The 24,350-nt window shown below is 37.1% G+C and overlaps 1 protein-coding gene across 3 annotated transcripts in view; it reads left to right on the top strand.

The window, feature by feature from the left end:
• The window catches only part of ptpn6 (protein tyrosine phosphatase non-receptor type 6), a 201,434-nt gene that overhangs the window by 133,209 nt on the left and 43,875 nt on the right, over positions 1 to 24,350 (top strand). For all 3 annotated transcript variants that reach the window (XM_051932091.1, XM_051932090.1, XM_028809945.2), the window contains exons 4-12: positions 3,197 to 3,389; positions 3,466 to 3,582; positions 5,557 to 5,664; positions 5,759 to 5,855; positions 6,025 to 6,104; positions 6,202 to 6,348; positions 6,545 to 6,676; positions 6,765 to 6,919; positions 10,839 to 10,906. In XM_051932091.1, the coding sequence (XP_051788051.1) occupies positions 3,197 to 3,389; positions 3,466 to 3,582; positions 5,557 to 5,664; positions 5,759 to 5,855; positions 6,025 to 6,104; positions 6,202 to 6,348; positions 6,545 to 6,676; positions 6,765 to 6,919; positions 10,839 to 10,906 (1,097 nt within the window). The remainder of the gene's footprint in view (positions 1 to 3,196; positions 3,390 to 3,465; positions 3,583 to 5,556; positions 5,665 to 5,758; positions 5,856 to 6,024; positions 6,105 to 6,201; positions 6,349 to 6,544; positions 6,677 to 6,764; positions 6,920 to 10,838; positions 10,907 to 24,350) is intronic.

Below are 24,350 nucleotides of genomic sequence, written 5' to 3'. Positions count from 1 at the left end.
AAAACATTTTTCATGCCATAAGAATGCCAAACAAGTAAAAAAAAAGAAAAACACACAAGTACTAAAGCAGCAATGTATGTGGTACTTATAAATTAGATTTATAAAATTTCTGCATAGAATAAATGCAAACAGCAGTCTGCAGTTTCTTAAACTGTGCAGACACGCCCTGTTAATTTGCTCAAGAAACAAGGATTACTACCAATTAGTTAACCTTCTGCCACCTCCTTAAGTGCTGCTGCTGTTCTATTTATTTGTGAATTAACAAGTTCCTTTAGTGGTATGCAGTAATATTTTAGTGCAATACAGTGGAACCTCAGTTCATGAACGTCTCGGCACACGTATAAATCAGTTTACGACCACAGAGTTCGCCAAACTTTTGCCTCGGTTCACGACCACACACTCGGTATATGAACAAGCCAGTTTTCCTTTCGGTTTGTACATGTTCAGTCTCTCCCTGTGCATTTCCTGTGCAGCGAGCAAGAGAGAGAGAGCGAGAGAGCGTGACACACACACACACACACAGGCAGCGCGAGAGAGACCGACGCGCACACACACAGGCAGCGCAAGAGAGAGACGCGCGCACACACACAGGCAGCGCGAGAGACAGACGTGCGCACACACACAGGCAGCGCGAGAGAGGGGGCTGGACGCATGTAGGAAAGCAGTTAAAGAATGCACTGGGCTTGATTTTGTTTTCACTTCTGTTTCCAGCGATCGGTTCGTAGCGTGCATTGTTGCAATGTTACTTTTCTTGGTGGTTTATTAAATTACGGATTTTTTCAAATGTTCATTTTTTTCCCTGTGCTTAAAAATCATTTAAAAAAAAAAAGTGTTTTTAGCCAGCGGTTGGTAGTGCTATAGCGCGAACTATTGCAGTGTTAGTTTTCTCTGTTGTTCAAGGTTTTCTCAGTGTTATTCAATGTTTTTACATTTAGTTTACTATTACACTGTGCATTCTATGGTTTAATTAACTATATTTGTGCTTAAAAACTTAAAAAAAATATATATATTTACATTCAGTTCGTATGGTCTGGAACGGATTAATTGTATTTACATACAATCCTATGGGGGAAATTGCTTCGGTTCATGACCAAATCGGTTTATGACCAGAGTTTTGGAACGAATTATGGTCGTGAACCGAGGTTCCACTATATAAGCAAAACATGACGTTGTTTCAAAACTTGTTTTATAATTTGATTTGTAAAAATAATGCTTGGCAATTATAAAATGTATCAAATTATTACAGCTTTTTTCCATTAATACTGTATATATAAAATTAAATTAAGCACATTTATTCAAGGACTGTTGCCTAGTCCTAGCCTCTGACATGCCTTGTGAGTATAAGCAAGTCACTACACCAGAGCAACAAAAATTGATACTTAAGCCTGCTCAAACTATAAGAAATATATGTCGATATTTGTACTATAGATGTTGTGTGTTGATGCCATGAAGTACTGTAAAGGGATTTGTTTTCAAGTCAAATTAGAATGCAACTCAAGAAGAAACATGCCAAGCGCACTCAACCTACCAGATGCTGTTTCTAAAAAACTGATTTTTTTTCTGAGAATTCTTTTCAAGAAGTTGTATGGTATAATCCTAGTTTTGGAACATTGTTCCTCAAATATTAATGTACATTAAAAATAGCTTGAATAATTAAATTAGTTAATAATATTAAGAATATTGTAGCGTTTGTACTACCTGAAATGCTGTAGAAATTTAGATTAAATAGCTGTCAAAAGATTGAGCACTTTTAAAAAGCATGTTTGGATGGCATAGTGGTTTAGTGACTAGGTATTAAGTCCTAGATTCACTAATTAACCTCTAGAGACTGGATGTTATTTATGTGCAAGGGTATGTCGTTAGTTCTGATTTTGTCTTACATCTCAAAGATATGCTTGTTAGGTTAATAATACTACATTAGATCTGTATAAATGATTGTGGAAATATGAACAGGTGTGCTGTGCAGTGGACTGCTGGCCCATCCAAAGTTATTTGCTGTCTAGTGCTTTTTCGTATTGTCCGAGATACTTTTATGCAAGAAAGTGGGCTTAAGAAATATATAGATTTATGTACTGAAGAAAAATTGGATTGATTAATATATTAAAGTTTTGCTGGTCTACAGTATGGTCTGCAGTTTTTGTGAAATTAAAAAAAGTGTACTTTTAAATATGCTCTGTGATGGACTGCTGCCCTGTCCAGGGTTTGTTCCCTGCCTTGCACACTATGCTAGCTGTGATAGGCTCCAGCAGATCCTCGTGATCCTGTTAAGGATAAAATGACTGACTGATTGACAGATATTGATCATATTTTTACAAGTAAGCTACAATCATTAAAATTCATATTTATTTTTTTTGAGATGTTTTAATACTATTATGCTTAAGAAGCAATTTACTGCAAGGGCTTTGGAAATTCTTTGTACCAATAACTCATTTAGGAGTGTTTGAACATTTATATCCCAGGGGAAAATGTATTATGTGTACTATAGTTTTTCTTTTTTTTTTTTTTCCCTTTTTCAAATGTTTTGTGGGATTTTAGCCAAATGAGACCTTTTAATATTGGTGTGTAATTCTTTTTTCTTTTGATATGCAATTAGTTTTAGCCTGTGAATGTTTTAATTGTTAAATGCTGCTTTTCAACTGATTCTACAAGCATACCAATGACATCAAAAGAAAAAGAATAAACTGTATTTACTGAGTGGTCATTTCATTTGGTACATGTGGTCAGCTACTGAATTATTAAGTATTTTGATACTATTTAAAGTGAGGAAAAGCTACATTTTTAATTAACTTAGAATATGCCATGATGCAGGCAGATATGACCATATCACTAACAATATGTATGATAGATAGATAGAGTATGGGTCTCTATCTAACAACTGGTAATGGAATGGGCTGAAAGAGGCTGAAACAAAGAAATATTGGGGTTAGTCATTCACCTCACAAGTGAATGTATAGTGTATTTTTATGCAAAAGTTATGGGAACTGAAAAAAGCCAATCAGTTTGCACAAATTGATATATATGTAATACAGTAAAGCATCTTTTTTATGAACAAGCAGTCTTTGGTAAGATGCTTTTACTATTACACCTTGGATTGTATAATTGCATATAAAATAGGACAAGACCAGTGTTTAAAATTAAAGCAACAGCTTCAAACTCTATCATAAAGTTTTTTGATTGTTACAACTTTTTTCCATAGGTGGTATCATGGTCATCTCTCAGGACCAGCAGCTGAGAAACTACTCTGGGAGAAGGGGGAGCCTGGTACCTTTCTTGTTAGAGAAAGTCTTAGTAAGCCAGGTGATTTTGTTCTATCCATTCTGTCTGATGAAATAAGAGAAATTAACAAAGAACAAAAGTACAGAGTGTCACATGTAAAAATAATGTGTCAGGTGAGTGTACATTAGAGTGCATGGTTTCTATTATTGCATTATATGATACTGTCTAATAATTTGCATGCTTCCACAGAATGATCGGTACACAGTGGGTGGCACAGAGAGCTTCGAAACTCTTACTGATCTTGTTGAACATTTTAAGAAAGCTGGTATTGAAGAAGTCTCTGGAGCCTGGGTGTACTTGAAACAGGTAAGTATACATTATTTACTGTACAATGTACAGATGTTCTGTAAATGTACTTGCAGCTTTTGATATTGTCTATACCATTTCATCAAAGATTATTGTTTTTCTTAAAGTGAACCGCTTTGTCCAGGTAATAGTAAATGCTTCATTTTTCTTTTACTGGCATGCACACCTCTGAATAGGGGTTTCATTAGATTAGATTGGATTAGATTAAATATAGAAGTCGGCCCTTGCCAGGTTTGTCATCAATAATTAAATAGAAATTATTTTGCGAGTTTAGCAACCTATTGTGGGAAACACACAGACCGCACTGTAGCAGCACTACTTAAATAGACTGTGAATAACAGCAGCCCCAGGAGTACTCTATCATTGGAAAGCTTTGGCAGTTGCCACGAGAGCTGCTGGGTGAAAGATGAGGACACTAGTTTTAAAAGTAAGCCATAAGAAGCTGGCAGGATCACAGTCAATGATGTCTTTCCGTTTCAATGCTTCATTGCACAATTGAATTACAGTTACACCCATTAGATTACAGTTTTCTGTGGATTTATGTTCTTGTCCTGTACCCTCTAGTTCGTGTGATTTTTGTCTGGGTTGGAAAATATCTTTGTCTGGAAGGGCTCTCAGCTTCTAGTTATCTTTACATACATAAGCATCACATAACTTTCAGGAGGCTTTTGAAACTGGATTTCATTTTATAACTACACCACCATCATCTGCATTTGCGAAAATGAACTGCGTTTTGAATGTTTAGCGTTTAAGGCTTAGTGTTTTGTTGGATTTCTTTGTATCAGTAATATTATCATTTTTGTCATTTACTACCATAAATTTATTCTAATAAGTTTTGCAAAAAATTATACTTCACTGAAGAACTGCTGAACTACACAATTTGTCTGGGGGGCACCACAAATCTTAGCCTCGGCAGCTTGTCTCATACACATGATCATTTGCTTGCACAATGATCATCCTATCTTGCATTTCTCATAACTTTTTGTATTTTATTTAATGCAGTAAACTTGGAATATACAGTTAATGTGGGACAAAGACATATTTACAGATTTTCGCATACATGGGGGTCCTGCATCCCTACCCCTGATCCCCTCAAATCACAAGGGATAGGTATACTTTATTAATCCCGAAGGGGAAATTCAAATGCCTACTGCAGCAAAATAAAAAACATAAAATACACAGATATCAACTTAAAGTGCAATATAATACAATAGAATAAAAAACATATTAACAAAATATATATTATTATAATAAATAACTTCAGTAAATTGAAGTTTGTAGTATTTTCCTATGGCTTCTTGGAGTGAAGGAAGGAATGCTAAGAGGAAGCATTGAAATGCCTAATGGCAGCAAGCAGAAAAAAGATTCCGAGAGGCGCTTCTTATTATTCCCTGGAGGTATGTACCTTTGACTAAAAGTGCTCCAAGAAAGCGCCCCCTGAAGGGGATTGGCAGAATTTTTCATGATAGCATCCAATCTTTTCCACAGCAGCCTCCAGAATGTCCAGGTAGTCCTGTGATGGCGCTGACTTGAATGGTAAATTTCTTCAGGCATTTTGCATCACCTGAACTCAAGTTCCTTTCTCCCGGAGACCATTGTGTAGAACAACACACTAGCTACAAAAGATTGGTAGAACTTTTCTGTCAGCTTGCTCCACACATCAATAGACCCGAGTCTCCTCAGGAAATACAGTTTACTCTGACCCTATTTTACAGTTCCATTGTGTTATCAAAACACAAGACCAGGTTGCTATTCTTATTGACCCCCAAATATGTGTAGCTCTGCACCACCTCCACTTCATCCTTGTGGATGGAATGGTTATAGTAAGAATAAATGTCCCATTTTGGCAATTTCAAAGTAAAAGGGGCCCCCTCTATCACAACAAACTGTACCTATTTCAGGTTTGAAGCCACATATTTAACCATGCAGTGTAATCAATATTCTGATATTCATTTCTTTATTTTTTCTCTTCAGCCATACTATTCCACACGGGTGAATGCTGGAGACATTGATAAGCGAGTTCAGATACTCGCTGAGACAGGGGAGGTTGCTAACAAAGCAGGGTTCTGGGAAGAGTTTGATGTGAGTTATTACTTACTGTATTTTATTTGTATTCAACTTGTTGTATTCATTGCATTGCTTGCTTGGTAACATGCCCCAATCTCAACATCTTTAGGCTCTTCAAAAACAGGAGGCCAAGGTTAAAAAAAGCAGAGAAGAAGGAATGAGGCCTGAAAACAAAAGCAAGAACCGCTACAAAAACATTCTTCCATGTGAGAGTTATTCCATCTTTGTTTTATTATTTTTTTGTTGATGTCATATGTGCAGTAACATTAAACAGGGTTGTTGTCAATAGTGAATTATTGTCAGTATTTTGTATTTAATTTTAAATGAATACTTAATGTAAATGTTATTCATCCATTTTCCTTTATTATTTTATAGTTAATGACACCAGAGTCAGTTTAGAGTCTGGGGATCCAAATATTATTGGTTCAGATTACATCAATGCTAACTATGTCAAGGTAAGAATTAGGATATACCACAAATGTACAAACTAAATCTATCAGAATTTTTTGGTATGCTTTTATTTTTGACTGCGTCTTTTTGATTTATGAATAGAATTTACTGACTGAATCCAATTTCCGCAAAGTCTACATTGCTACCCAGGGATGCTTAATGACCACTGTCAATGATTTCTGGCAAATGATTTGGCAAGAGCGTTCTAGAGTTATAGTAATGACAACAAGAGAGGTTGAGAAAGGAAGGGTAAGTCTGTGTTTTAGAAGCTAACAACTACCTGTTAAATTTAATGAATTACTCCTTTCGCTTCTCATCATCTTAATTTTTGCATATTACTGTATGTTACCTATTTTCATATGATTATAATTTATATGAATATATTGTTGACATTCCTGAAAAACATGTCAGTCTTTTATACCTGTTCTTTTTTTATTTCTCCTAGAACAAATGTGTTCCTTACTGGCCAGAAGTGGAAACCATGAAAGAATATGGAAAATATATTGTGCATCACCTCAGTGAGCATGATGCCTTGGACTACAAGATTCGCATTCTTGAGATTTCTCCAATTGACAATGTACAAGTTCTAAATCTTAGTTTCTTTTTACTGTTGACCCTTTCTTAATTGTACTTGCTTTAATTTGGCCCTATTTTATCTTTTATAGAGTGATGATACACGGGAAATTTGGCATTACCAATATTTGAGCTGGCCAGATCATGGTGTACCAGAAGAGCCAGGTGGAGTGTTGAGTTTCTTGGAACAAGTTAATGCCAAGCAACAGGAGATCCTTGGAGCTGGCCCCATTGTGGTACACTGCAGGTATGAGAAAAACACATCATTAAAGCCTATCTCATTGACAGACATTGCATTCATTCAGTTCACTTTTGCATTTTGCAAGAATGGTTGAAATAATTACTGGTGTATTGAAAAACAATGTTTAATTCTTTTTCACAGATATAATGCAATATGATATTTGAGGAACATAAAATGAAACTATTCACAAACCAAACTGAATTTTTCCAAAGGTTTTCACCTCTAGGTACAGTTCAATAATGAAATGCAATATAAATAATGAAACCGCTAGTGGAATTGCTACATTTTAAATCTATTAAGACTTTTGACTGAATTTTACTTCTCTAGTATTTTCAATTTGCTTGTTTTTCACTGCTTATGGGGATAGTAGAGCACTAGGCATTGACTTTCATAACATGTTTTATTTCCCCTAGTAGAAGTGAAGAGTGCAGTGCCTTGTTTTATCCAGTGTTAGGTACGAGCAATATATACTTACTTTATAACAAATATTCGTTCAGATTTTTTAAAAAGCCAAAAGCTTTTTAAAGTACTCAATCAGTACAAAGCAAACTTAAATTGATAAAACAGAACAGTTCTAAAAGAGATGATAAATGTAATAATTGAATATCTGCATGCAATTCAGTATAAAAAATGCTAGTTACTGATTATTGAGATTAAAAGAAAATTACTAAAGAAACTCCATAGACTGGAGTATTCTGAGCATAAAAGGTTAACATTTAATATTAATATATTATTAATTTGTGCTGCTTGTTTTCAATTACATTGATTTAGAAAAATATTTTGTGTCTACCTGTATCAGTTTTTATTAATTAGTTTTATAATCCATGAAATAATGGTTACAGTACAACAGTGTTGAGCAGATATTTTCCAAATGCACACTATGTTGATTGGTATTGCACCAGATAGCTTGGAAGATGTTTTTCTGGTATAAACTAGGTCTTTGTAGTCCACGTATAGAATACTGCGAATTTCATTCTTGTTGGGCATTATAGGTTTGTAGGTTCAGTATAATCAATTATATTATTTAAATTTTTTGTTTTGTTTTTGTACAGTGCTGTTTGCTAAGGTTAGGTTCAGAGCACTGTGACACATTTCAGGCAAAAAGGAAGTACATGTGTATAAATATTACAAATTTACCAAGTACAAAATTAATACAAATATAAAGACAGATTTGTTTAAACACATGGAAAAACAAAGTAGTTGAAAACTCATGAACATAAATATAAACCAAGAATATCTGTTCATTACTTAATTGTTGAACTATGGTCATCTTACACTGGAGTAGAGAAAGAAACTAAACAGAAAACTACAAACTAAAAACTACAAAATCTTTGGAGAAAATGACCCTCTGGAAGGACCATGGTTAATTGTAAGAGAGAAAATCAAAGACAAATTCAGACACAGTCACTGCACCAAATACCTTAGCCAACTAGCCACCCACTCTCACCTGGGTATTCTATAGTAGAATCAGAGCTAAACTGCCAAATCTAATGACAGAGTCTTTCCCTGCAATGATTCCAAGGTTTATATTATTTCAGTAGCCTTTTCCATAGTTAGTAGAAAAGCCTAGAAATAGAGCAGTGACTCCAAGTCCCACAACAAGATACCAAGAAGAGAAACAAAATAGAGGAGGTTTAGGAATAGTTTATAATTATTATGGTACTTACATTTTTGTACAAATAAAAACCAAGGATGTATTATGCACTGCTAATCAGCAGCTCTAGGTGTGCGGCTAGTAATGCTGCAAGCTGTGATCCGGTTGTGGCTGAACGGGGTGACAGGGAGTAGCATTGTAGTGTGCCTCAAATGGCTGCATGTTGAATGGGGGTGGTGGTGTTGTGTACGCTGCTGTGCAGCATACTGTAGTGGAGGTGACTGTGAGGTGGGCTGGTGATGAACCGCCCCTCGCTGCCCCCATTCATTGTCAATAGCAAGCCTGCTTGTACTGTTACACACATAGCAGGAAGTTGTCTCTTGTCAGTACAGGGTGGTCCAGATCTAATTATGCAGATCCAGATCGTCTGGATGACTTTGATTTATGCAGGGATGATTCCAGTTCGGCGCGAAGACGATTCTTCATGTCGTCAGTTCGCACACTTCTCCATGGTCCAGGATTTTTCGGGTGATTTTCTATGTAATAAACTGAATAAGTTATAGCGTAATGAAAATTGCATAATTAGATCTGGACCACCCTATACATCAGACGTGTTAAGGACTGGTGCCTTTCTGTGATAGCTGTACAGTGCTATGCAGAAGAGCTCATCTAAACCTTTTGTTTTCACCCTTCAACAATGTTTCTGAAACACAAATCTGATGCAAATACTGGTGATATAGTAAAGAAGAGAACAATCATCACCATTGAAAATGTAGTAGAAATAATAAAAAGGTCAGAAAGAGGTGAAACTCCATTATTCATTGGCAGAGCACTTGGTTACAGTTGGTCAACAATAGCATTTGTTAAAATAATGTACCTGTTTCGACTTACATACAAATTCAACTTAAGTACAAGCCTACAGTCCCTATCTCGTACGTAACCCGGGGACTGCCTGCACATAGCATTTCTGTTTCATCTGTGTTCAGAATAAGTACTTCTCATCTCTCCATTCTTTTAACTCACTGAAACAATAATTTAAGAATACAATCCGAGATATGTCATTTGGCTTATAGAAAAAAATAAAGGTTTAATTGAGTATCTTTTGCATTTGAGGAGGAAAAAATATGTTATGTTGGGTAAAACCAATCCATGGACAGTGTGCCCAGCTCATTGTAGAGTAAACAAACACCAGCATTAACAGCCCACTTAACCTGCATGTCTTTTAATTGGGAGGAGGAAACATATTCAATATGTGGAGTACATGCAAGCTTCAACCTATACTGTGAACTCCAGTCCTCTTGGCGTGCAAGTAGCGCTACAATTACACCACCATTCTGCTTCACACATTCTGCTTCTGTATTGTGGTCAGATGAATCAGTATCCCAGATCTTTTTTTAGAAGAAATGGAAGCCGTGTGATCCGGACTAAAGACGAAAAGGACCATCCAGACTGTTATCAGCAACAACTTTAAAAGCCAGGGACTGTCATGGTATGGAGTTGAGTCAGCGCTCTTGGAAAAGATAATTTATACTTCTATGATGGCAGCGTTAATGCAGAAACGTACATTGAGATATCAGAACAACATATGCTGCCATCAAGACGAGATCTTTTCCAGGCACATCCATGCATTTTTCAACAAGACAGTGCAAAACCACATTCTACACACATTACAAAGGCATGGCTGCGGAAGAAGAGGGTATGGGTACTGGACTGGCCTGCCTGCAGTCCTGACCTGTCCCCAATAGAAAATGTGTGGAGAATTTTCAAACAAAAATGCCAAGAACAACGACCCCACTTTATTGCACACCTTAAAATGTGTTTACACGAAGAATGGAACAAAATAACACATGAAATGCTTTGTCACTTGGTATCCTCAGTGCCAAAACATCTTATAAGTATTGTGAGAAGGAATAGCAACATTAAAAAGTGGTAAATGCTTTACAATCCCAACTTTTTTTGCAATGGGTTTTAAACTTTAACAAATCTTGCACTGAATCACCTTCTGTACATGTGACAATTCTACTATTACTGCTACTACTACTTCTGCTACTGCAAAGTTATCAATAAAATAAAGAACAAAGAAGATGAATTGCTTGTTGTATATTAGCTTATTTTTTTCAAACTTTTTTAGAAAATGTAAATAAAAATGTTGGGTGTTCCACACTATAGATTTTAAAAGGAAGAAAAAGCACTTGCCTTGGTAAGGCCTATTATTGAGGACATGACTGGAACAGAAACAGGGACTAGACTAAAAAAAAGTATATTATTGAATACTAATTAATATTTTGTTGCTAAACATTTTTGTGTAATTTTTTTTTTTTTTCCACACAGTGCCGGAATAGGACGAACAGGGACCATTATAGTAATTGACATGTTGGTAGATACCATTAACATTAAAGGTAAGTTACTGGAGAGATTTTTTAACTGTTACAAATTACCACGTATATTAACCCAAAAGGACAGGTGCAGCTCACTCAATATTATTCTGTCGTTTTTTTGTGTTGTTTTCAGTGTTGTGTGTGTGGATGTGAGTTGTGGGTGTTGGAGTGATACCAAAATTTTGACTTTGATACCAACACCAGCTTTGGCATCTCAGAACTTATACCAAAATGAAACAAAAGCAAATAGTGAATAACTTGGAATTTTTCAAAAAATTAGCTGACAATGTACAATCAACAGAACGAACACAGGCAGTAATGAAACTGAATACTAAAAAGGAGCAGTTACTTCAGTGTTATCTCCTTGTGTACTTATTAGGAGACAATTGTTTAAAATACTTGAACATTAGCAAAGTGCAAAATAAATAGTTTATATTATACACGTGTAACCAAGTTTCCGTAGGTTCCTGTAAACATTGCTTGTTAACCCCTTAACCGCCCTCTGCCGGATATATCCGGCATCGTTGTTTTATTGCTAACGCCATACTGCCGGAATTATCCGGCACATTTGTCTATGGTTATATGAATGCCTGGCGCGTAGTATAACTGACGGTTTGGCGTGGGTATTATTACTACATTGTATTTCGACAACTCTGTGGTTGTTTTGGCCGGTTATGTGACGTGATTCGGAAGTGACAGCTGTGAATATGGCGAAACGTAAACTGACTTCAAGTGAGGCTTTGCAGGCGATTTTGGACAATTCTGATCATGATTGTAGCAGTTCTGAAGAAGATTTTAGTGACAATGATGAGCAGCAACGTGCGCTGCATGATACTGTGAATGACGACGCATTGGATGACGGCGATGAGTGGGTGTATCCCCAGCATCTCAACTGGACTGCTGCCCGAGGTGAATTACCTTTTCTGCATCCGTTTGAGGCAACGTGTGGCTTTACTGTTGATGTTAACAATTACACTGCTGAGCAGTTTTATGAGCTGTTTGTGTCACCTGATTTGATCAGACATTTTGTTCATCAGATAAATCTGTATGCAGCACAGTTTATTGAGAAAAATCCCAATTTACCTCCACATTCCCGTGTTCATGCTTGGGTAGACACTGATGAAAACGAAATGAAAAAATTCATTGGGATTTTGATGTTGATGGGAATAATCAGAAAACTAGATATTGAGATGTACTGGTCTACAGATCCTATGTATGCAACACCTATTTTTGCAGCTATCATGAAACGTAACCGATTCTCTTTGCTGCTGAAATTCTTTCATTTGAATGACAACAGAAATGAGCCAGATAAGAAAGATCCAAACCGCGACCGCTTGTTCAAGCTACGTCCTTTGATTGACCATTTATTTGAAACATTTCAGTTGCCCTACATGCCAGGACCGTCAGTTGCAGTTGATGAAAGTTTATTGTTGTGGAAGGGCCGCTTACAGTTTCGACAGTATCTACCATTGAAAAGGGCACAGTTTGGTATCAAGATGTTTTGCTTAGCTGAGAATTCAGGTTACATTTATAGATTTCGTGTATACACTGGCAAAGAGGATCCTATGAGTAGTATTTCAGCAGTGTTGCCAGATGAATGTAAGGACTTTGGACTTTCAGAGAAAATTGTTGTGTACCTTGCCCTACCACTATTGGACAATGGGTACACCATTTGGATGGATAACTGGTACTCCAGTTGTATGTGTTTGCCCATTTCTAGAACTTGCACAACATTTAGTGGTCAATACTGCTTGAATAAATGTAAAAAAGTAAAAAAACGAAAATTGTTCAGATTTCGCCTGACGTGGGGAATATTTAGGGAGTTGGCGGTTAAAGGGTTAATAAAGAAGCGGAGCAGGTTAGTGTTGACAATATTCTGAGTTTATTTAAAGTTAGTCCAAGGACAACACCTCCTGCGAATATTCTTTATGTACATTTATTCAAAAAATCAAAACCAGAAGAGCATATCTCTTCTTAACTATGGCAACCCTGAGAAGATAAAATACTATCAGTACCTACAGTCATAAAGGTAAACAATGTTTCTTCATTTAGCAAAACCAGTTGTAATTTCTGGAGTAACACAAAAATTGGAAAACGACAAATCCCTGGACTGAAACTGAAAACCCAAAACTAGACAGTGTGAACATTAATAGTGTCATAATTTCTCTTAATTTTTGCAAAATGTGAATTTAAAAGGGTGCATAGAATACTGTATATGCATTTGGGAGCTTATAAATATTATTACTGAAATGCACATTCATTAAACTGTGTGCAGTGCATTAAGTTCATTGCAGAGCAATGCTATTTAGTATGGCGTTTTCAATTACTCTCAACAGAATCGTAATGATTAGGCTGAACTAGTTTATGTTTATGTCCTTTCATCAAACAAGCTTCAGGAAAGCATTTTTTGTGAACTGTTGCTCTGTGAAGATGCTGCACATGTTAAACAGCCACTACTATGAAATACATTAATCTTAACTTTTTTTAAATGTAAATGTCATTTCACACCTGTCTAGTTCTGACCTCCTATAAGAAATTGGAATGAGCATCGAAAAAATATTAGGAAAGATTTAATATGTTGCCTCCCTTGGTGAGACAAGTCTTGTAACACCATGAGCAAACAGGTGCTATAATATCTTCAGGTTCACCTTTTGGATTTGCCTAATGAGCAAAGTATTGCCATATCTCTGTTTGACTGACCTGTTTATCAACAAGTTGGGTGCAACTATTGTTATAATCTTTTCCCATTTCTGTTTTTGTAAAGTAATTTGACAGGTATGTAACAAAGTTTAGCTGGCATGATTTGGTTTTCTTGCCAGTTACACAGATGCAACACCACATGCATACTATCAGCAAATCTACACTGTGTATTCTTTTTCTTTCTTAAAGACAGAATGCTTACTTTTCAATAAAGGCAGCTTAAAGCAATATCAGTCACATTTTCATGTAGTAACATTACCAAATTTTGCATAATACTGTACTAGTATAGTACAGTACAGCTTTTAAAATTTGGTACATTTTTTATTACCGACATACCACTTAACACTAGAGGGTAGTGTGGTTTAGTGTAGAGGACAAAACATTAGATTTGAAACTTTTACATTGCTGGAGCAGTTTCTGCCTCTACCACATTATGTAACAATGAGCAAGTCACATTACCTGATTTTGCTGCAACTGTAAATTCTACCTATAAACAGTTGTAATGTACCCTGATCTTGCAAATCACCTTTGGATCAAGGCATAAACCAAGTGTTAAAATAATATACCCATATTGTACATCTACATTCAGATGCAGTGGTTTCAGCTGCTGCAGCTGCAAGAATTCAGCTTTAAATTCTGCACCTGGTTGTTGTCTGTGTGGAGAGTACGCATTTTCTGTGTATTTGCATGGGCTTTCTTACCAGATCTTCAAAGGTGGGCTGAAGACTGTATGCATATTTAAACATATACTATATACAATTATAAATATAACAGCTGTATGTGTTATACACATATGTGTGCTTATTGGTGATTGCAGAGATAGGGATGATCAAAGATAAGTTAGCATTAAAATCAAAATGAGAAACAAAGCTGCACTGCAGAAATAAAGTCACCAAAATATTTAATAAAATCATATAATGATGATGGTTGTGGTGATGATTAAACATATGGGAGAAGTATGTTTCCTAATAAAAGCACAGGAGCACTGCAAAGGCATTGTGATTAAATATAAATGATAAAATCAAATGCTGACTACATTTATAATCTGCGTGTGGTTTGCTTGAATTTTGAAACCAGAAAAAAATACTTGGTATGGGTTAAATTTAAGAAACAAAACATGTAGCTTCTTAAAGATGCAGGAATTATTTCCACTGTTAGAAAGTTGTAATGTAAAAAACTAAATTGGCTGACCATCAAGGGTCTCTACCTTGTACCTGATGCTGCTGGAATAGGCTCCAATGCATAAGACCCTAAACTAAACTAAACATGTCTGATAATAGATGAATGTAATGCTGACTTTATATTGATACAATTTAATGCCCAGTAAGCCAGCTCAGCTGCCACTCTTTAAATACATGGACTGAATGTCATGAAGCAGCTTCCCTGGGGTTCACTTCTTAAAAGTACAATGAGGTACTGGGTCATAAGTCATCTTTGTGCCTTCTCTGCAACTCAGAAACTGCTTTAAGTTTACTCTGTCATCCCTTAGAGTAAGCTCCACTTGTACAGTATCTGTTAGATTTTGTTTTTATTTGTTTAAAGAAACATAGAGACTGCACTATGTATAAATTCTGCAGCAAATGAGTCAGATCACTTTTAAGCAAGAAATCAGGTTCCAGAAACAACACTGTTAAGGAGGGTGTTTGGGGAAGGGGCTAGTGTTTTTCAACTATATTTAGAAAGTATTTTTTAGATTTCTGAGTTTTTTTATAAAATAGTCTGAGGACCATTCTAGAATTTACAAATAGTGATAAAAATGTCACATCCAGTCTTTTATTTTCTAAAAGTTAAATTAGTCCACACTGTCTAATTGTCCTTTTGTGAATGGAAATGTATCATATCATGAGTAAGCTTTTTCCAATTAGTGTAAGCAGTGCAGTGGGTGACCGCTACTTCACGACCCCAGTGTCCATGCAGACAAAGGAAAACATTCAGACTCCACAAGAACAATGTCCAGGTGCAGAATTTAAATCATGGCAAATGGGCTCATATTGCAGCAGGTACCCATTGTGTCACTGTGCTGCCATAAATGAAGAAGTGGTATAAACTTATTCTAAATTCTGCAGAAAGTATGATGAAGGAACCAGAAACATGTTAAAATACAAGAAACCAAAGACAATATTATCACACAGTATAGAAGATCATGTGTATGCAGGCATCAAGCAAAAGCAATGAATGCCGTAAACAAGTGTTCTGACACATTAATGGTAATGTGATGATTTTAGAGATATGTAAATAAGTTTCAACTACAGAAGTAAATAATACCAAACATGCTGAACACAACATTGCATTTAGTAATTAAGTGTAGACTCATCTTTTGCACAAGTATAATTCAACAGAACATAGTCACACAGCCACTTCTTATCTTCTGTTTTATTATTAGTACTGGACATTAAGCCCTTTACAATAACGGGCGCAAGAACAGTAGTGCATTCTCTTTGAGAATTTTCTTTACGCTCATTTTCCTGTTCCTCTATAGATCTATTTGCTCTTCTGAGTCTTTCTCTTTTAGTGTTTTTCTGACGCTCATTATCTTTTTCTTCTTTTTTGGGTGGCATGTTGTTAGTAGATAGTCACAGTAATATAGGCTTGTACATCCGTAATATTTTCTGTTACAGTAATACTGGCTTGTATGTGGCTGTAATATGTGTCACTGTATTGTGTGCCTTTGATTTTCTCTCGCAGTAATACTGGTTTGTATTTCCGTAAAATGCCTAGAATTTTCTCTGACAGTAATACTGGCTTTGATGTCCGTAATATGCATTTAATTTTCTGTCACAACAGTGGGCAATCAGCAGATTCTCCCCAGCAACTGATGTAATGTGTGGCGTGTAGTTGATAATCGTGCTTGTGGCATCTCTCCAGCAAGTACTGTGTAGTTCCCTAGCAAGTATTTTAATCTGTGCTGGCATGCAGCTGATTATTGTATGTGTGGCGTCTCCCCAGCAACGGATTTTATGTGCACAAAAATAAATCTACTTTTAAAAGTCATCCTATTGTAATATCATGAAAATTCATATATTTAGGAAAACCCCTTCAACGACTGACACTTTACCGGGCCAAGCTTCTTAATCGCAAATCTGACATCCTCAGAGTGAACACTTGCACAACCACAAACACTAATCCCAACTCTTTCAGGAAGCTGGTCTCCGCGTCTCAGTACCCGATTAGATTTTTCATGTCTTTTGTTTTAAGTCTTACCTCATTTCCAGAAATCCAATTGGATCGGCCGCGCGATATTTTATAGGTCCCGCCCTCTCTGTCTTGTGTGACGCGTCAGGCGGCCTTTGAAGCATCACACCGTGCCCCGCGCATGCGTACTTCACCAGAAGACACACACACACACAGACACTGGACCCACACAGGGGTTTTATTAAAGAGGATATTATTGTTTGTTCATATTGTTATATATTCTTATTTTCTGTATATGTTTAAACACAACCAAATTCCACAGGGTGATGAACAACAGGAACACTTTATTTTACAAAACGGAACCAATCGCAAAAGCTATTATCCTTCTCACACACGTGTCTCTCTATCGCTTCTTCCACACACACTGCTCTAAACTCCACACCCCCTTATTTATATTACACATCCACACACAACCATGTCCTTTACCATATAATAACATTTACAAATGAAGATGTATACATAACACTCCTCCCCCTTAAGTTTAACAGCTTTTTTTTTTAAACATATCCTATAAACATTCCACCTCAGATTTTACACAGAGGTATTATACAGACAGACTACAGGATGAAAACTGTCACCTCCAATCCTTAACCCACAGTTCAAGGAATTATTTTGCCCTTATCCTGACAACTGGATTCCTATCAAAACCTCAATGTATTAAGTCAGCTTCTTAATAACTGAGTCTTTGTGGAGGCCTTCTCTCCCTAAATGGATAGCACTTCTCTTTTAAAAATATAGGTGGATCCGCTTCTTCCATTTCAGGAATTGGTGCATTCTCTTCCTCCAAATGAACACTGTCCTGAGGGGGGTTCTCAGTGTTGTGTACCTTGGAAGCATCTATCATTTGGCTGCTTTGGCTACTTTGAGGTCCTGAGGTAACTGCTTTTGGTCCATCTAATGAAAGTGGTGAACTTAAAATCGTGGGTCCCACGTTTCCACTATTTGCCACACTGGCTTCAGCGTTCCGTAGATGATCCAAGTGGACTCGTCTAAGTTCTCCATTTACGTTGATTACAAAACTCATTGGCCCTTGTTTTCTGCAAACATTTCCTCTAATCCATTTTTCTCCCCCAATTCCAGTTTTTCACCCAAACTGCATCATTCTCTGAGATGTGATGTTCCATACATCCGGATTTGTCATGAATGTGTTTTTCATGGTTTTGTTTCTGTTATTGTTTGTTCCATGTTTGGTTTTAGCAGGGAGAGTCTAGTTCTAATTTCTCTTTTTAAAAACAGTTCCGCAGGCGATTGACCCATGACTGAATGAGGAGTGCTTCTATACATTATCAGAAAGTTTGCTAAACGGTTTGATAGAGATAAAGATCTGTTTGTCTTGGCACCTTCCACCACATCCTTTTCAAAATTTGTACACTTCGTTCAGCTGCACCATTTGTAGCTGCATGCTATGGAGAAATCAAAGTGTGTTTAATGCCATTTGATTGTATAAATCTCCTAAATTCTTTTGACACAAACTGCGGTCCATTGTCCGATACCAGCTCTTCTGGAATTCCATATGCTGCAAATAATATTCTCAAAGTTTCAATTGTCAGGGATGTTGTTAGCCTAGTCAGAGGGAAAACCTCAAGCCATTTAGAATGGCTATCAATAAGGACTAGAAAATACTGCTGGTCTTTCTCAGCAAAGTCCACATGAACTCTCTGTCATACTCTAGTAGGCCATTTCCAATAGTGCAAAGGGGCAGGTGGTGGCTGGTTACGTACAGCACAACATGCATCACATTGATTTACTTTTTTTTTCAATTTCACTGTCCATATTTGGCCACCATAAATAGCTTTGTGCCAAAGCTTTCATTTTGCACATGTCCAGGTGTGATTCATACAATTCTTTAAGCAACTGTTCACGATACGTCGGTGGTATAATTACTCTACGACCCCAAAGTACACATCCTTGCTCAGTTGAGAGTTCATGCCTCCGAATAAAAAAAGGTTGCAACTGCAAATTTTGCGCCTTATCTGGCCACCCATTTAAAGTTAAATCAAGCACTCTAGATAATATTGGATCATGGTTTCTTTTGCAATATCAATAGCTTTTACAGGAAGCTCATTTGTGTTAGACAATGTCCAAATGTCTGCAGTTTTTGCATCTAGGTTTTCCCTTTGCTGCTGAGGTAATCTTGACAAAGCATCAACATTGCTGTGTTCTGCAGATTTTCTGTAATGAGTGTCATAGTTGTATGTAGAAAGAATGACAGACCACCTCTGCATTCTAGCAGCAGCTAAGGTAGGTACTATTGTTTTAGGACCCAGAATGGACAACAGAGGTTTGTGGTCTGTGAGCAGTGTGAACCTTCGGCCATATAAATATTTGTGAATTTTTTTTACCCCAAAAATCAAAGCTAATGCCTCTTTTTTGATTTGGGCATAATTTTTCTCACTAGAGCTTAATGTTCTTGATGCAAAGGCAATAGGCCTCTCTTCGCCATTTTCTACATGCGATATCATAGCTCCCACTCCATATGGTGAGTCGTCACATGCTAAAAAATAAGGGCTTTTGGGTATCATAATGGGCCAGTACTCTACTATTGGCCAGCATTTCTTTACATTGATTGAAGGCTGCTCTGCACTTTGAAGACCAGTCCCATGCTTTATCATTTTGTAACAACTCATGAAGTGGCTGTAATACTGTAGACAATCTAGCCAGAAACATTCCATAAGAATTGAGTAGGCCTAAAAATGATCTTAGCTCTCTAGTATTTTTGGGTTCAGGAGCTTCAAGGATGTCACTCACCTTTTCTTTTGTTGGGTGCAAGCCATCCTTGTCAATTCAGTGCCCCAAATACTCCACACTTTCTTGCATAAAACTACACTGTGCCTGTTTCACCCTAATTCCATATTGTTTCAGCCTTGACCACACTGCATCCAAAATCTGTAAATGCTGCTACTCTGTTTGAGCAGTAATTAGGATGTCATCCAGAAAACATGTGACATGTTCTAATCCTTGTAAAATCTGGTCCATTTCCTGCTGAAAAATGGCAGGAGCACTGGAAACTCCATATGACAATCTGTTGTAGCAGTATAAACCCTTATGGGTGTTGACCACCAGGTATTGTTTTGACTTCTCATCCAGCTCTAACTGTTGGTAAGCATGCAACAAGTATAATTTGGTAAACAGCCTACCCCCAGCAAGGGTAGCAAACAAATCTTCTGCTATAGGCTGTGGGTACTGCTCCTCTTCTATACCTTGATTTACTGTAATTTTATAGTCACCACATATTCTGAGTGACTGATCACTTTTTGGTACCACTACGATTGGGGCAGCCCAGTTGCTTCTTTCAATTTTAGAAATTATTCCAGCCTTCTCTAATCTATCCAGTTCAAGTTCAACAGCTTGCTTAAGTGAATATAGCACAGGCCTTGTTTTATGGAACTTAGGACTAATATCTGGGTTCATTTTAATTTGTGCTTTGAAATTTTTGATTGTCTCTAGCCCTACTTCAAATATCTTTTTGTGTTTAACTAAAACCTCCTTTAGTGACAGTGGTTCAAGACTTTTAATCTGAAAAAGACTGGCCCAGTCTAATTTAAGAACTTTCAACCAATTTCGCCCCAGCAGCGCTGCCTTACTTCCTTTAGCAACAACCACTGGAAGCACTGCTGACTGCTCTTTGTATTTTACTTCCACATCTGTCTAACCTATCAGCTCAATTCTTTCTCCTGAATATGTTCTTAAATCCATAAACGTTTCTTCCAGTTGCTTATGTGCCATAAATGTTTTACACCAAGTCTCTGATATTATAGAAACAATGGCTCCAGTATCTACTTGCATTACTATGTTTTTTCCTTCCAGCATCACTTCTACTTGTATTTCTTCAACTTTTTCACTAGCTGTGAAGACCGTGCAGACTCCTAAGTCACTGTCACTAAAGTCAGTTTCTTCCTCTTTAGAAAAAAAAACAGTTTGCTGCACCTTTATTCTTGGTTTTGTTTTCACGCGGGCGCAATGACCTGTTTTAGAGCAGGAGAAGCATTTTTCATTTTTGAACTTACATGTTTGAGCATCATGCTTGCCCCACAGCGATAACTTTTGTTGTCCTTATTAAAGTCCTCTCCTCCCCTTCCATAGAAACTTGATACCGTTTTCTTTTTAAATGACGAGGGGCAATATTCTTTTTGAGAAGACTGTTCTCCTGAGCGATACACTTTCCGCACCAACTCCGTTTGCAAAGTGGATTTGCAAGCTAGTTCCTTCGAGTTTTTAGCAGCAAGTTCCATAGCCAGCACCGTTTTACAAGCCTTATGAAAAGTTAAGTCTACTTGCGACAAAAGTTCTTTCTGTATTTCTTCACAGTGTATGCCACATACTAACTTATCTCGCAGCGCTTCTTCCAGAAAAGTCCTGAAATTACAACTTGCTGACAACTGTTTCAAGGCCACAACATATTCGGCGATACTTTCCTCTTCGTGCTGGTTTAGTTTATAAAAGCAAAACCGCTCCGCTATAATCAAAGGCTGTGGTTTGTAATGTGCCAACAGCGCTTCTTTCAACTCTGCGTACGTCTTTGTGCTTGGAGTAGCTGGCACGACTAAATTCTTTGACAAGCCGTAAGTCTTTCCGCCTATAATATACAGAAAAGCACAGATCTTCTTATCCTCTGGCATGTCATTTGCTGTCATCCAGAGCTCCAACCGTTCCAGGTAAGAACTGAAGTCCTCCTTGGATTCTTTGTATTCCGACATTTTTCCTATTTGAGCCATTGTTGCTTTTGCGTTGAGTTCGCTGGACCCGTCTCGTCACCAGTTTGTTATATATTCTTATTTTCTGTATATGTTTAAACACAACCAAATTCCACAGGGTGATAAACAACAGGAACACTTTATTTTACAAAACTGAACCAACCGCAAATGCTATTATCCTTCTCACACACATGTCTTTCTATCGCTTCTTCCACACACACTCTTCTAAACTCCACACCCCCTTATTTATATTTTACATGTGCACACAACCATGCCCTTTACCATATAATAACATTTACAAATGAAGATGTATACATAACACATATAAGTACGGAACAAAATGTGTCTACATAGAAAGTCATAGCAGATATAAACAGGTTCATGTAAAAGAAATTCAAAGATTTTGTTATCTTATGGTGCTATTTAGCTACTTGTTTAATAAGTATTAAAAATGTAGCTGCTGATAGAGTAAATATCAACATTTTTTTGATAAGGGATGCTATTTCATGCTATTTTCTTTATACATTAAACACATTTTGGCACAGTGCCACAGCACTAAAGATGTATATTAAAAATTAATAGTGTGGTTTATTAGTAACATGAGACCAGTTCCATTTAGTTTAATTGCTAAATACAATTTAGTCTTATTAGTGTGTGATTAATAGTCAATATTATGTTCAGAAGTGTTCAGAAACAGCACCTCTTACTGGCTGCATCCATCCATCCATCCATTTCCCAACCCGCTGAATCCGAACACAGGGTCACGGGGGTCTGCTGGAGCCAATCCCAGCCAACACAGGGCACAAGGCAGGAACCAATCCCGGGCAGGGTGCCAACCCACCGCAGGACACACACAAACACACCCACACACCAAGTACACACTAGGGCCAATTTAGAATCGCCAATCCACCTAACCTGCATGTCTTTGGACTATGGGAGGAAACCGGAGCGCCCGGAGGAAACCCACGCAGACACAGGGAGAACATGCAAACTCCACGCAGGGAGGACCCGGGAAGCGAACCCAGGTCCCCAGGTCTCCCAACTGTGAGGCAGCAGCGCTACCCACTCCGCCACCGTGCCGCCCCTACTGGCTGCATATCGAGAACAATTTTTTCCCTGCACTGAACCTCACAGCACAAAATATACTGTGAAACAGCATATAATAGTAAGTGTATATCTGTGTATATTAGCACATACTGAAAATTTTTAAGTAGGAAGTAAATCAACTAAATTGTCAAACAGTGTGTAACATGTTATATGCCAATAGTGTCAAAAGCAGTATTGAAGCCTATAAAAGCATAACAATCGCATAATTTTATGTTATAGTATTAATAATAACAGATATTAAGATTTTTAATTGCTGTACAGAAACTGAGTGATTAATCAAGCAGTTGATTAAGAGCAGGGGTCTCCAACTTCAGTCCTGGAGGGCCCCAGTGGCTGCAGGTTTTCATTCTAACCCTTTTCTTAGTAGTGACCGGTTTTTGCTGCTAATTAACTTATTCTGAATTAATTTTATTTGATGTGTTCTTGAAGACTGAGACCCCTTAATTGTTTCTTTTTCCTTAATTAGCTGCCAAACAATCATGATATATAAAATGAACCAAAACATGACCAGCAAACTGTGTCGATCCTACAATATCTGAAAACAAAGAAAGGTGAAGGTCCCCAAAACATTATTTTAACACTGCTCTTAGAAAAGAGAAGATCAACAATTTCGGAAATGTATGCAGCAACAAGCAATGGAGTTAAAGAATCTGTTTAATTAGCAACAAGAATCAGAGCCTAATTAAGCAACTGGTTAGAGTGAAATTGATTGGAGTTTTTGGTCCTGATTTAGTTGGTCTTCTGTTGGCTCACTCACTTCACATTTCATTTCTGTTTGGGTGCCATTTAACACTAAAATCCCTGTAGCCTACGAAAAAACTCGTAATCCCGTCCCACCTTAAATTCGTTCGCACCTCCATCAGCGTCTTTCGTTTTGTAAAAGTGTCGCTCAGCAGCTCACTTCTCAAAACAGACGAGCTCAGAATCGAACCCATGGCCTCTTGATTACAAGTCAGCAGTTCTTACTGCTGCACCACCCAAGCAGTTGGGTCAGTGTCGTACCCTAACCTGATTTCTTTTTCTACTGTTATATTCTTGAATAAAAGTGCACTTGTTTTGTTATACTTGTACCTTTTATAAAAGTGTTTATATGATATTTGGACTTCATTCTTCACACATTATACACTTCATGTCTGCATTTTGTCAATTATTACTAAAATATGAAAAACATTTCTTTTTTAGTAATGTGTTCAACAACTCCTGCATAACATTTCATCCTATATTTACACAGATCGTTGTAGAAAAAGAACACACATGAAATGTATGTATTCCAATATTATTTACCGTCTACAACCTCAGGCACCTCACACCCAGATAAACATAGTTTAGCTGTGAGAATCTTCTGTACGACTTGAGCAGTGTAGGGTTGGGGGGGGATGATAGGATAGCAGGCTGCTTGTGCTGATTGACACAAAAACAAAACAAAAGACACTGATGGGGAAGTACGAAAGAATTTAAGGTGGGCTGGGGTTACGAGTTTTTTCGTAGGCTTCAGGGATTTTAGTGTTAAGGAAAGAAATAAAGCAGTTCAGAGGAACAATGAAGAAATCCTGGGGAACAAATCTTAAAAAATAACTTAATTAAAATTAATTCAAAAGAAGTTAATTAGCAGCAAAAACAGTGCATTAATTAAGAAAAGGGTTAGAATGAAAACCTACAGCCACTGGTGCCTTCCAGGACTGGAGTTGGGGACCCCTGATTTAGAGTACAGTAATCCCTCCTCCATCGCGGGGGTTGCGTTCCAGAGCCACCCGCGAAATAAGAAAATCCGC

This window comes from Erpetoichthys calabaricus, chromosome 9 (assembly GCF_900747795.2).
Source record: "Erpetoichthys calabaricus chromosome 9, fErpCal1.3, whole genome shotgun sequence".
In the NCBI taxonomy this organism is placed as follows: Eukaryota; Metazoa; Chordata; class Cladistia; order Polypteriformes; family Polypteridae; genus Erpetoichthys; species Erpetoichthys calabaricus.
This window is presented reverse-complemented; position numbering and strand designations above follow the sequence as displayed.